This window comes from Natator depressus, chromosome 15 (assembly GCF_965152275.1).
Source record: "Natator depressus isolate rNatDep1 chromosome 15, rNatDep2.hap1, whole genome shotgun sequence".
NCBI lineage: Eukaryota > Metazoa > Chordata > Testudines > Cheloniidae > Natator > Natator depressus.
The window spans coordinates 7,950,962-7,965,934 of NC_134248.1; the positions used below are offsets into that span (position 1 = coordinate 7,950,962).

The following is a 14,973-nucleotide window of genomic DNA, read 5'->3' on the forward strand; positions in this document are numbered from 1 at the left end:
AAGAGACATTCTGTTTTTCTGGGGGGACAGGAGGACTGAGGACGAGATTTCTTTTGGGAATTTTGAGAAGTGTAGAGATTCTGATTTGGATTGTAATCTGTTTTTGATTCCTGTTGGGTGTATGTGTGTGAGCAAACGTGCTGATATTTTGGTTTCATAATGATTTTGGAACTGCATTTTTAATTAATATCCTGGGCTCCAGATGTCCTTACTAAGTGTTTTTTATATTTGTTTAGTTAAATCTAAATAAAGGTAAGCCCCATGGTATTTCCCAAAGGATGAACACTCCTGGGAAATAGGAAGGATTATTCTTCACTTGAGACTTCTGAAATGCAGAAAACAGAGCTTGAATCTTTGCAAAGTTAGGATCAGATGAAAGACAGAATCACTTAATAGCCTACAGACCATTATAGTCATTTCATGAGAAGTGACAGAATCCAGAGGGGATTTCTCCATTTACCCCTTGCCATAGGTAGCTGAACATTAGACCTGAATGTGCACAACTACCCATTTCATACATGGACACATTAGGCTATGCACATATTCACCTGTCTTTCCTTTCCCCTACATCATCATCTCCAATACCTTGAAAAGAAGAAAGCTACTAGCGACTCAAAGGATTTCCCATACTCATTCTTTCTGGGTTCTGAGAAATGAGATCAGTTCCTGAATCAGACTCCTTGCTGTCCTGGTAGGAGTACTAACCTCGGGGTTCTTGAGGGTCATCTCAATGCTGGCAGCTGGCCCAAAGCCAGTAAGAGACTTAATGTGGATCTGTGTGGGCAATGGTCGCCTGCACTGGCAGTACACTGAAAATGCCAAAGACTTCAAGTGCTGAATGTAGAAAACCTGTTCATCCTTCATTGTCTGCAGCATGTACTGGCAAGGCACAATCTATACATTTATGTATAAACAATAAAAACCAGGATTAGAAATACTGAAAGGGCTTATTTCCCACGCCAACAACATGAAATAAAACAAATCAAATTCAGGTTTATTTAGACCTGGCATTCATTCTTCATTTAGCAACTACAGACGCTTTGCATACTAGTGCCGTACTTGTATGACGGCAATGCCCACAAGGTTCAATCAGGACTGGGGCCCCACAGTGTTGGGTGCCGTAAGTATTTCTGAGTATGAACAATGCTATATCGAACCACAGTTGATTTTACCTTGTTATATCTCAGAGCAAGCTAGAAAAAAATCGTATTTTCCAGCAGCCCAGGACCACCCAAAACCCAGTGAAATATAATTACTTCTTGCCCTCTGTACAAGATACTGAACTGCAGTTAATAATTTGGGGTACGCTGACTGACCTACTAGAGGCTCAACGTGATTTCCCCTTGTTGTTTCCTACCCCACCCCCCCGCCCCCCAGACATTCTTGTTAAACCCTGGATTTGTGCTGGAAATGGCCCACCTTGATTATCATACACATTGTAAGGGAGAGTGATCACTTTAGATAAGCTATTACCAACAGGAGAATGGGTTTTGGGAGGGGGGGGGAGAAAACCTGGATTTGTGCTGGAAATGGCCCACCTTGATTATCATACACATTGTAAGGAGAGTGATCACTTTAGATAAGCTATTACCAGCAGGAGAGTGGGGTGGGGGGAGAGAAAATCTTTTGTAGTGGTAAACACCCATTTTTTCATGCTTTGTGTGTATAAAAAGATCTTCTATACTTTCCACAGTATGCATCCGATGAAGTGAGCTGTAGCTCACGAAAGCTTATGCTCAAATAAATTGGTTAGTCTCTACGATGCCACAAGTACTCCTTTTCTTAAAGTGAAAACTGGCTTCCTATGTCAATTTCATTGTAAATACCACTGAACTGAAGAAGAGAGAGATGATTTGCCCACCTATGTCCTCTACATTGCTAAACTCCTCCTCTGGCTCCACTCCAACCTTTTGGCTTCATACTGCAGTTTAGGAAGGGAAAATACCTAGTTATGTATATACATCCTACTGGAGTGCACTATGGAGAGGAACTGTTTGAGTTTAAAAGAAATACCCTAAGACTGTGGGACAGTTTTTATGTTTAACCTTAATGAAACCAGAATCTCGTAAGTGGAGGTCAGGTCAGATCACCAGCTTGTCTATGATAGAGGACATGGAGCATACATATGAGACTGAAGGTGGATGCAAAGCAAAACCCTATACCCAAACATTCCTGAAACTTGAGCATGTTTTTTAACCCAGGTCTGAATTTCTCAGATGGCCTTACTGAAACTTTGGGGCTAAACACCCTGAACTTTGCATTTCAAGCAGAGCTCTCATATAGAATCATAGAATATCAGGGTTGGAAGGGACCTCAGGAGGTCATCTAGTCCAAATCCCTGCTCAAAGCAGGACCAATCCCCAACTAAATCATCCCAGCCTGAGATCTAAGTGTACTATTGATCTCAAGTAGTGCCGGATTTACACGTATTCTATTTCAGTCATTGAAATGATGATGGTTATTTTATTTTTAATATCTTCTGTTCAATCTCTTGGAATGAGCCAAGCTAAAATATGCAGCTGGGATACTAATATTACATTTTACACCAAAACTGTAATAAATAATGTTTGGTGATAGAAATACTTTAGGGGGCAGAAGTCCTGGAGTACAGTAAAAGGCCAAGATTATTAAAAGTGACAGATGTCTTTAGTCACCCAACTTGAGATGCCTTAGGAGGGCCTGATTTTCAGACAAAAGATGAGTGCCTCTGTCTGAAAAATCAGAGGCCTTTACCTAGTCAAGTTGAGCGCCTAAGAAACAAGGTACCCAAACACCGGTGCCCACTTCTAATTTTCCCCGGAGGTGCTCAAACCCCGCTCAGTCCCAGGCCCCGCCACAACTCCACCCCTTCCCCCAAGGCCCTCCCACACCTCTTTCCGCCCCTCCCCTGAGCGTGCCCCATGCCTGCTCTTCCCCCACCCTCCTAGCACCTCCTGCACACTGGTGAACAGCTGGGAGGTGCTGGGAGGGAGGAGGAGGAGTTGATTGGTGGAGCCGTAGGGGGGAATGAGTGGAGGGAAGAAGGAGCTGGTTGCCGTTGGGTGATAAGCATCCACTAATATTTTTTCATGGGTTCTCCACCCCTGGAGCACCAATGGAGTCGGTGCCTATGTACCCAAAATCACTCGTCTCTGGGAAGGAGGCAAGGACATACAGTGCAAGTGCAAGCGGGCTGCACAAAGGGCCAAGTTCTGCTCCTGGTGACATCAGTTTAATCCTTGCATAACTCCACAGTAAGTAACTACTGCTATTTACTCAAGATTACATGAGGATATATTTTAACAAGCAGGTAGTAATACAGTAGTACACATTATGCATCTTTTCACATATTTCACTTGCATTAAACAAAACAAAACACCTTAAAAGTGAATATAATTACTGGCTAAGACACAGAATATACACTAAATAAAGAGATTCATAATAAACACAGCTACAACACTCCTTTGCCAGGACAATGTCATCACACTGTGTGAGCTATGGAATGTTACCCGCTGTTTGGAAATCACCCAACAAAGAAAACATGTTCTGAAACATACACAAAGGAAACAATTTAAGAGTACTGTGGCTCCTTCTTGCATTATGTCACAACCAAGGTATTATTTTAACATATTACTTGTCCATTTAATAAAACACATTTTGTAAATATCATCTAAATGTTGTCTATAACAGCACTTGGCATTATGTTCAGACGCAGTATCCCAGCCTCTATTTTACATCTTTCTGTATCTTGCAGTTAGCAAACGTTTGATGTGGTAGAATGAATCTCTAAAGAAAAAGATTAAAAATATTACCTGGAGAATGAAAGAATTCCTCATATTGTCGGGTAAGTTATCCAACATTTCTGTGTAACATCGCATCAAACTTAACAGCCAGTAGTTGGCTGAGGCAGATTCCTCATCTGCAGTGTAGGTAAAAGGATCCACCATATAGATGACAACTGCTGGAGGATAGGCATGGCTGTCTGCAGATTCTGGGTCAGTGGGAATCCCTATTCTCTCCCTCTCTGTAACACTAGAGACACATGTATTGTTAAGTACATAAGCAAATTACAAAGTCTAATTATTGTTTTGTTCTAAGAGTTAGGGTGGGTAGGGAAAGAGTCTGAAGGGGAGGACTGCTTTTTACATTGAGAAAATGTTACATCTATCCAAAGGATTACATCAAATCAAAGTACCTGTTAATAATTTGTTAAAGGTGTTTTTTAAAAGAGTGACACACCCTCATCTGAAACACCCAGAACAGTCTAGCTCTGACGAATGTGTACAAGAAAGATGATTAGGACTGAATCAGTGAATGACAGTATACTATTTTCTGCTTGTGGTCATTCATATACAAATTGTTTTAGTCCTGGAGAAAGCTGGAAGAATGACAGGAGACTGAAGGCCTCTGTTTATTCACAGAAGAGGTAAGCACTTGCAGTCAAGGTTTCCCCACACTGCCCCCTGTGAAAGTGTCTCAACTCTGAACAGGAGGGACAAACATGCAGAGGTGAGAAAGGCGTTCAGTTTACATACTCTGCTGAGGCTGGCAGCTAGTGCTAATTGTAGATTTTGCATAGGCCTCTGAACAGAAGTATAACAAAAACTTCACACAGGACTCTATTTGAATTTGTTACTTAAAGGACGAGAGCTCATTAACCCATTATGTTATGACAATTTATCAACATAACATCTACTTGCTAATATACATTACTGCAAAAGTGACAGGGGAAAAAAATTACCCATCAAGAAGGATCTGCCTCAGGCAAGTAGAATTTTTAAATGGTGGCAACGTATTTTTCTAATTTTTAAAATAATGTTTTACACACTCCTGTTTATGAGGACTCTTTAGCAGTCCCAAGCTGAAATCGGCTTATCCCCGAAATCCATTCCCTGACATCGTAAAATCACACACTGGTTCCTTATTGGGGGGGTATTTAGAAATGCTGCAATGCCAAAATGGATTTAAGAAATAGCAGCAATGCAGCATTATACATAGAACACCACCTAGCTTGCAAATAGATAAGAAAAAAATTGTGGGTCAAATTTTGCGCCTATCAACAATAACAGTGTCGTCTTTAACTAAACAATATGAAATAATAATAAACCTCATTTCAGTGACTACAAAGGACGAATAAAGTTCACCCACTATATATCAGAGACAGCTGTTGCAATCACAACTGCCACAGCAGCAGCTCTGGATGGCTGTGCAGGAAGCAAGGAGCTCCTGCACTTTCAGGAATGTCCATGTGGCTTAAGGGAAGGAGTCATGAACGCAAGAAGATAAGAATATGTCTACATTGCAATTAAACACCTGCAGCTGGCCCACGTCAACTGACTCAGGCTCGTGGGGCTTAGGCTGCAGGGTTGTAAAAGTGCGATGTAGATGTTCGGGCTCAGGCTGGAGCCTGGCCCCTGGGATGCTCCACTCTCGTGGGGTCCCAGAACCCTGGCTGTAGCTTGAGTCTGAATATCTATACTGCAGTTTTACAGCCCCAAGCCCTGCAAGCTTGAGTCAACTGTATTTGGCTGTATTTTAAAGAATCCTTATTGAGGTTACAGGGACAAACCATCCCGATGTGTAGAAAGAATAGTAAATATGGCAGGCGACAGCTTGGCTTAACCGTGAAATCCTTGCGGATCTTAAATACAAAAAAGAAGCTTACAAGAAGTGGAAGATTGGACAAATGACCAGGGATGAGTATAAAAATATTGCTCGGGCATGCAGGAGTGAAATCAGGAAGGCCAAATCACACCTGGAGTTGCAGCTAGCAAGAGATGTTAAGAGTAACAAGAAGGGTTTCTTCAGGTATGTTAGCAACAAGAAGAAAGTCAAGGAAAGTGTGGGCCCCTTACTGAATGAGGGAGGCAACCTAGTGACAGAGGATGTGGAAAAAGCTAATGTACTCAATGCTTTTTTTGCCTCTGTCTTCACGAACAAGGTCAGCTCCCAGACTGCTGCACTGGGCAGCACAGCATGGGGAGGAGGTGACCAGCCCTCTGTGGAGAAAGAAGTGGTTCGGGACTATTTAGAAAAGCTGGACGTGCACAAGTCCACGGGGCCGGATGTGTTGCACCCGAGAGTGCTAAAGGAGTTGGCAGATGTGATTGCAGTGCCATTGGCCATTATCTTTGAAAACTCATGGCGATCGGGGGAAGTCCCGGATGACTGGAAAAAGGCTAATGTAGTGCCCATCTTTAAAAAAAGGGAAGGAGGAGGATCCTGGGAACTACAGGCCTGTCAGCCTCACCTCAGTCCCTGGAAAAATCATGGAGCAGGTCCTCAAGGAATCAATTCTGAAGCACTTAGAGGAAAGGAAAGAGATCAGGAACAGTCAGCATGGATTCACCAAGGGCAAGTCATGCCTGACTAATCTAATTGCCTTCCATGACGAGATAACTGGTTCTGTGGATGAAGGGAAAGCAGTGGACGTGTTGTTCCTTGACTTTAGCAAAGCTTTTGACATGGTCTCCCACAGTATTCTTGCCAGCAAGTTAAAGAAGTATGGGCTGGATGAATGGACTATAAGGTGGACAGAAAGCTGGCTAGATTGTCGGGCTCAACGGGTAGTGATCAATGGCTCCATGTCTAGTTGGCAGCCGGTATCAAGTGGAGTGCCCCAAGGGTGGGTCCTCGGGCCGGTTTGGTTCAGTATCTTCAAAAATGATCTGGAGGATGGTGTGGATTCCACCATCAGCAAGTTTGCAGATGACACTAAACTGGGAGGAAAGGTAGATATGCTGGAGGGTAGGGATAGGATACAGAGGGACCTAGACAAATTGGAGGATTGGGCCAAAAGAAATCTGATGAGGTTCAACAAGGACAAGTGCAGAGTCCTGCACTTAGGACGGAAGAATCCAATGCACCGCTACAGACTAGGGACCGAATGGCTCGGCAGCAGTTCTGCAGAAAAGGACCTAGGGGTTACAGTGGACGAGAAGCTGGATATGAGTCAACAGTGTGCCCCTGTTGCCAAGAAGGCCAATGGCATTTTGGGATGTATACGTAGGGGCATTGCCAGCAGATCGAGGGACGTGATCGTCCCCCTCTATTCGACAGTGGTGAGGCCTCATCTGGAGTACTGTGTCCAGTTTTGGGCCCCACACTACAAGAAGGATGTGGAAAAATTGGAAAGAGTCCAGTGGAGGGCAACAAAAATGATTAGGGGACTGGAACACGAGTTATGAGGAGAGGCTGAGGGAATTGGGGATGTTTAGTCTGCGGAAGAGAAGAATGAGGGGGCATTTGATAGCTGCTTTCAACTACCTGAAAGGGGGTTCCAAAGAGGATGGCTCTAGACTGTTCTCAGTGGTAGCTGATGACAGAACAAGGAGTAATGGTCTCAAGTTGCAGTGGGGGAGATTTAGGTTGGAAATTAGGAAAAACTTTTTCACTAGGAGGGTGGTGAAACACTGGAATGCGTTACCTAGGGAGATGGTGGAATCTCCTTCCTTAGAAGTTTTTAAGGTCAGGCTTGACAAAGCCCTGGCTGGGATGATTTAATTGGGGATCGGTCCTGCTTTAAGCAGGGGGTTGGACTAGATGCCCTCCTGAGGTCCCTTCCAACCCTGATATTCTATGATTCAACTGACACAGGCCAACTGCAGGTGTTTAGTTGCAGTGTAGACACACCCTAATAAGGAACTGAACTGGATATACATGGGCTCATTCACGTATTTAGTAACTTACCTTTCCTGTCCTTCTTGCTGTTGCTGTGATGAATTCTGTCCAGGTTCTGTGTCTCCTCCAGAACCTGTGCTCCCTGGCGGTCTGTCTGTAGAATTTCCCCCAGTGCTGGTGTTCTGCCCTGGACCTACAATTCCACTAAACCCTGAAGAAGAGGTAGTGCTCATCTGGTTAATGCTGGGTGTCGAGGAAGTTGCTGACAACTGTGGCACAGAGGATCCAGATGCTGAACTACTTCCTGCTACAAGGTTAGTGGTCCCACCATTGGGCGTGGAATTAAAGGAACTGCCTGTTGGTGGTGCCCCAGGAGCTGACAGACATGTTGAATTTGGGGGTACAGGTCCAGTGTTCCCAGGCATTGCTTGCCCTTGGCTTGCTGGCGCTGAGGTTTGGTATTTAGGTGGTATCAACAGGCTGCTGTCAAGCTGCAGAGTGGCTAAGTAAGGTGCTGAAAGAGTGCATAAACACAAGATAGATTAATGATAGTGTTTCAGATCTCACCAAACAAAGCACTGTAAAGTCATACAGTACTAGGCTTTCAGAACATTTGAGGGAGAAGGAAAATGTTGAGAGTATAATTTCCATTATAAATATTTAATTGTAGAATCAATTCTGCAATCAATCCATTTTAATAACGTGATTCTACTATCTCTAAGTACAGGCTTGGCTTTGCAGAGTTACTACAATATGAAGAGAAGGGGAAGTGAATAAACATTACTACTGACACGTCATTACTTCTGGTTCGATTGTGATGTGATAACACTGTATTTGTGGCTGTAGATGGCATTCAACGTCACAAACAGCTAACTGAATTAGAGTTCACAATGACCATTTAACAGAGCATCTTTACCTTAGTCAGTCCAAGCCCTTTTTACATGCACTACTATTCTGGGAGATTTAGTTTAATTATGGTTGTGCCTTATGCAACTTCATGGACTGAGCACTTCTGGGTGTGAGCATGGAGTACCTATCATATTAATCTGTATGGTAATGGTTTTACCCAGATATGTGGTAAATGAAAACTAAAAGCAAACTGAAAGAAGTAGTGGGATACTGGCAATTGTTACAGATAAATACGCTCGATTCTGACCTCTGTGCTTCTCCCAAGCATAGGAATCGTTAATGGATGGCACAACGCCCAGCCAGCAAGCAGTCTCAGAGCACTTAGGGTGTGTCTGCACTATATATATCTGCTATGACAATGAGACCCGCCATAGCAATGAGTTTCAGAGCCTGGGCCAAATGACTTGGGCTCATGGGGCTCGCACTATGGAGCTAAAAATAGCGGAGTAGGCATTCCCGCTTGGGCTGGAGCCTGGGATCTGAAATCCACTGCTATTTTTAGCCCATTAGCACAACCCTGAGTCAGTTAACTGGAGTTCTGAGATTCACTGCCACAGGATTTGTTTTCGCAGTGTAGACTTACTTTCAGGTCTGTTCTAGCTGGTGTTACTTGAGCCCTAATGCCATTCTGAGTTATGCTAAGAGTCAGTTTGGGCCAAAGAGTGAGGAAGAAGAAAGATGGCTTAGTGCTACCTTCCCCATCCCCATCCACTACTAAAGGTTCTGCACCAAGAATAGCTCAGCTAGATCTAGGGGGTCTCGCTAAAATGAGCCCACCATGTCTTTAAAATGGGGATAATAGTATTTACTTCTTTGAAAAGCACTTTGAGATTTACTGAAGAGAAGTGCCATAAGAGCTAGGTATTATTATTATTTATTGAATGCTAATTATTTATTTAAGTCTAATTGGTACAGAACTCCTGCCCATGCTTCAGCTTCTTATTTTATGACTTTTTAAACAAAATAATTAAATGATTCCTTTACTAATTAACCTATTACAACTACCATTACTCACCTACCTACCCAAACCCTCAAACACTATCCTGAACTTCCCCTTCTCTAAAGCCTGTGAAGTCATCCCTCATGGTCAGCAAAGGCAAGTACTCAAGTACTGTCAACCTCTGAGACACCAAAAAGAGTCAGAACGCAGTAATTTCAGGACTTCACTGAAAACAACCTAGCGTCCCCCACTACCATTACATCAGAGGTCTCTCAACTTGCACACCACAGTGATCTAAATTCATCAACAGTTCAGCAGCTGATGTTTGGAGACAATTACCTATCATGCAGACTGGCATTGTCTCATTGTTTTCTTGTGCTCCATCAATTGTCTATATCTTCGTGTTGTCTTTTGTCTTACTTATACTGTAAGCCCTTTTAGGCAGGCACCATCTTTCTGTTCTGTGATTGTATAGTGCGTAGGACAATAGGGTTATGAGCCTTCATCCCTCAACACTAATATAAATAATAAATTGCCAAGGGATCACATAGGAAGATGGGTCCTCTCTCAGCCAAGGCCCAAGCCAGTTAGAACAAAGAGTGGGCATACTCTGCTTGCCAAGGGAAATGAAATAGCCGCTACAAATTCTTCCAGCTGATTCAGTCAACCCATACCTATTAACTTAGTCTTGCTGAGTTGAATTTCAGTCAGCTAGTCCTAATCTGTGTAACCATTCGCTCACTGGCTCATCAGATAAACCATTCAATCACAATGACGTGACACTACATCCCAGATGTGTTCATTAACCCCGAATAGCTCAATATGTATGTTTACATCTGCACAAGAGGGCCTTTGGGATAGATGAGCAAGTGTCCAGTAGTACACTGATTTCTCAGCAGGAAACAGAAATCGGCATTTGGATCTCAAGAGGAGTTTACAGGGCTGGCAGTTAGAAAAAATACATCTTTTTACTTGTCAAGTGAATAAATGTAATATGGAAATCACGGAGAGACCATTAAAATGGAGCCCAACAAAGCTATTTTTACAACCATTTTACAGATCATAAATGCATTTAAAGGGAAAGCTGTTTCCCCCTCCCCCATAACCCAAAACAAAACAATCTTATTTTCAACCTAACCCAACTTCACTTACCTAGGTGATGCCGGCAAACTTGCGCATAAAGTTTGAGTCTGGAATGATTGTCACACTCCTCACTGCCCCAAGATTGGTTAAACCATTCGCTCACTAGCTCATCTGTCACCTTTTGCGCCATGGTCTTTCCCACCCGCATGATTCCATCACGTAACACTTTGCAGATTGGTTTGTGTTGGCCAAGCCTACACATCTGGTGGCACAAGAAGGAATATTTGCAACAAGATGCCATGTCCATAGTACAAAAACTGTAACTTGATAAACAGATTGGTTTTCCAGGCTCATGCCCTCTCTCCAATGGCAGCCCCATATAGTACAAATTTGTAATTGTAAAAATGAAAGGCTACTTTGTTCTTTATCTCTGGCTGACTTAACTTACATTTACAATCAAGCTAGAGCTATAAAGTACGGTTTGTCCTATAAATTCTACAGTGTACATTGAGGTTGACAAGAGACTCTGGTTTTATGTTTGAAATCTGCAGGTGTAAGAAAGAGAAAGTTACTCACCTTGTGCAGTAACGGAGGTTCTTCAAGATGTGTGTCCCTGTGGGTGTTCCACTTTAAGTGTCCGTGCACCCCTGCGCTTGTAATCGGAGCTTTATGGTAGCAGTGCCTGGTTGGGTTGCACATGCACAGTCCCCATCTCGCGCCGCTTCAGGCAGTTAATTGTCACTGTGCGACCAACCGCCTCCCTGTTCCTTTTCTACTGCAGAGCCTAGTACTAAACTCCAAAGTAGAGGGGTGGGGGAGGGTAGTGGAGCACCCAGGGACACACATCTTGAAGAACCTCCGTTACTGCACAAGGTGAGTAACTTTCTCTTCTTCTTCGAGTGATGTCCCTGTGCGTGCTCCACTTTAGGTGACGTAAAAGCAGTGCCCTCCGGTGGAAGGAGGGGGCTTTGGAATTGAAGTTGTACCAGATGAGAGTACAGCGTAACTGAACAGGGTATCGGAAGATGCGTGTTGTTGCAAAGTGTAATGATGAATAAATGTGTGGGGTGAGGCCCAGGTTGCAGCCCTACAGATATCCGTGATGGGCACATTGTTAAGAACCGCTATGGAGGCCAAAAGCGCTCTGATAGAATGTGTGCGGATCCCCGTAGGGGGTTGTCGGTCATGTTGGAGATAACCAAGTTTTGTGCAGTCTGATATCCATTTGGATAGCTGTTGTTTGGATATGCCGTTGCATTTTGATCATTCAGCGAAGGAGATGAACAGTTTTGGAGACTTGAGGTTTTGTTTTATCAATGTAGAAGGCTATAGCCCTGCGGACATCCAAGGAGTGTAATCTGGACTATCGTCTATCCACGTGGTTTGGGAAAAAATGTCAGTAAGTGGACTGGTTGGTTGAAGTGAAAGGATGAGGCAACTTTAGGTAGAAACTTGGAATGTGGCCTGAGTGATACTTTATCTTTGAAAAAGATTCTGCAAGGTGGGTCAGCCATGAGAGCTCCCAGTTTTCCCACCCTCCTGGTGGATGTAATGGCCACTAGGAATGTAACTTTCATAGAAAGGGGTAGCAGGAAGCTTGTTGCCATGAGCTCAGATGGAGAGCTGGTGAGGTCATAGAGGACTAAATTGAGTCCCATGGTGGGTTAGGACTGTAAACATCCGGTTAGGAACTGGAGAGGCCCTTAAGAAAGCATTTAGTAAGTGGGTGAGTAAAAGTAGAATATCCATCTACTTTGTGATGGAACACCATGATGGCTGATAGATGCACTCGTATTGAACTCATGGAAAGGCCCATCTGTTTTAGTTCTAGCACGTAGTCTAGAATGAGAGGTAAGGGGGCTGCCAAAGGTGCGGCCTGTTTGTGTTGGCACCATGAGTCGAATCGCCTCCACTTATGTATGTATGTGAGTCGGGTAGTTGTCCGACGACTGTAACAAGATGTTTTGAATGTCTGTGGAACATGTCATTTCAGATCTGAGAGCCATGCAGTAACCATGCTTTGAGATGGAGTCTTTGGGGATCTGGATGGATGGTGCATCCTGCGATAGCAGCCAAGGTAGAAGTGGGAGTGTGCATTAGGGACAGACTGCCATATGGAGAAGATAAGCATACCATGTTTGTCGTGACTATGTGAGGGATATTAAGATCACTGTGGATCTGTCTTGTCTCACCTTGTGAAGCACACGGGCTAGGAGGGGGGTGGGAAGGGAGCGTCCCACTTGATGAGGAAGGCATCACCCAGAGAATGTGGACTGAGTCCAGCCCTGGAACAAAACTGGGGGCATTTGGTATTTCGTGTGGTTGCAAATAGATCTATTGTTGAAAACCCCCATGTCCAAAAAATGTTTAAGAGTACATGTGTATTCAACCCCCACTTGTGCTCCTGATAGAAGTTCTGTTCAGGGTATCTGCTGTGGTATTCTGACAACCAGGTAGATATGATGCTGTAATATGGACATTGTGCTTGATGCCAGAGTCACATTGCTTCCACACAGAGAGAGTGTGATCGCGCTCCCCCTTGTCTGTGTAAAACATACAAGGCATATTGTTGATAAGGATCTGCACTGTCTTGTCTTTGATTATCACTAAGAAGAGGGAGCAAACGTTCCGAACCGCTCGCAGTTCTAGCAGCTTTATATGAAGATGGGACTCTGTCATGGACCATTTGCCCTGTGTAGAGTGTGGTTTCAGGTGTGCTCCCCAACCTAGAAGGGATGCCTCCGTGGTGATGGTGAGCAACGGTGGATTCTGTAGGAAGGGCACGTTGTCTGGACTGGTCCACCACAGAAGGGAGTCTTTTATTTTATCTGGCATGGTGAGACACTTGTTTATACTGTGACTATATGGGATATAATTTGCCCAGAGCCAGGTTTGTAGACATTGCATATGTAGTCTTGTGTGTCTGATGATGAAGATCACGGCGGCCATGTGGCTTAGAATTTGTAGGTAAGATCTGGCAGACACTTCGGGCTGTTTTGCGCCATGGAGATCAAGTTGATTAAAGTCAGAAATCGTTTTGCTGCTAGGGAAGCAGTTAGAATATCAGGGTTGAAAGGGACCTCAGGAAGTTATCTAGTCCAACCCCCTGCTCAAAGCAGGACCAATCCCCAATTTTTGCCCCAGATTCCTAAATGGCCCCCTCAAGGATTGAACTCAAAACCTTGGGTTTAGCAGGCCAATGCTCAAACCACTGAGCTATCCGTTTCCCCCCCTAAAAAAGAGAGTTGAGGTCTGACCCAATTAATTCCAGGTGTCGGTTTTTGTACGTTTACCTGAAGGCCTACCCTTGTAAATAGAGTTCTAGTGTTTTCGGTGGACTCTATCGCTGCCTGCAGCGTTGGTGCTTTCAACAGACAATCGTCCAAGTAGGGAAATATCACAATTCCCTCCCTGCATGGGTAGGCAGCTACTATGGCTAATACCTTTGAGAATACCCCAGGTGCAATGGAAAGGCCGAAGGGTAGAACTTTGTATTGGAAATCATCTTGTTCTATTGCAAATCATAGACATTTTCGATGTGATGCATGGATATATGAAAATATGCGTCCTGGAGGTTGAGGGCTGAGAACCAGTCCCCCTTTTCTAACGCTGAGATTATGGTGCCTAGTGTGACCATTTTGAATCACTGTGTTTTCACATATTTGTTGAGTCGCCGTAGATCGAGGATATGTCTCCAGCCTCCTATTTTTTTCTCTGTGAGAAAATAGGGGAAAAGAACCCCTTCTCTATGTACTTGGATGGTAGTTTCTACTGCTCCTAGAGATATGAGGTGGATTATCTCTTCTTACAGTAGATGCTCGTGAGCGGGGTCCCTGAAGAGGGACAGGGAAGGGGGTGAAGGGGATGGATTAACCAGTTTTGATAATTTCTAATATCCATCTGTCTGTTGTAATACTCTGCCAGATTGGGTAAAATGGAATCAGATGATCTCCAAAGGTCTTGCAAGTGGCAGAGGTTCCAGCACTGCAAGAGATGGGGTTCTCGGGCCCTTGGCCAGGGATTCAAATTTGTTGTCTGGAAGTTGATGACTGAGACGTAGTATTTGAGGGAGCAGACTGTCATCTTCTTGAGTTTTTCTGTTTCTGCTCCTGATGGCCATAGTATCTATGGCGTTGTGCAATGGAGGGGGTCGGGATCTTTGAGGGGCTTGATAACGTTCCTGTCTTCTTTTGATCTTAGGTGTGTAAATGCCTAGAGATTGCAATGTCACCCTTGAACACTTGAGTGTGTGTACCGACTCGTCTGTTTTGTCCGCAAAGAGTTTGGATCCCTTGAATGGTAAGTCTTCTACAGTCAACTGTACTGGCTGTGGGAATCACGACAGATGGAGCCAGGAAGCGCTCCTCATAACAACCATTGTTGCTATGGATCTCACTGTTTAATCTGCCAAGTCAAGAGCGGCCTGTAATACTGTTCTGGTT

At 44.0% G+C, this 14,973-nt stretch overlaps 1 protein-coding gene across 1 annotated transcript in view; it reads right to left on the reverse strand.

Moving 5' to 3' along the window:
* Positions 1–14,973, reverse strand: part of MED13L (mediator complex subunit 13L) — a 424,792-nt gene that overhangs the window by 35,018 nt on the left and 374,801 nt on the right. The window contains exons 20-23 of the mRNA XM_074972328.1: positions 10,601–10,793; positions 7,669–8,113; positions 3,792–4,011; positions 706–894 (exon numbers count right to left, since the gene is read on the reverse strand). Of these exons, the coding sequence (XP_074828429.1) occupies positions 706–894; positions 3,792–4,011; positions 7,669–8,113; positions 10,601–10,793 (1,047 nt within the window). The remainder of the gene's footprint in view (positions 1–705; positions 895–3,791; positions 4,012–7,668; positions 8,114–10,600; positions 10,794–14,973) is intronic.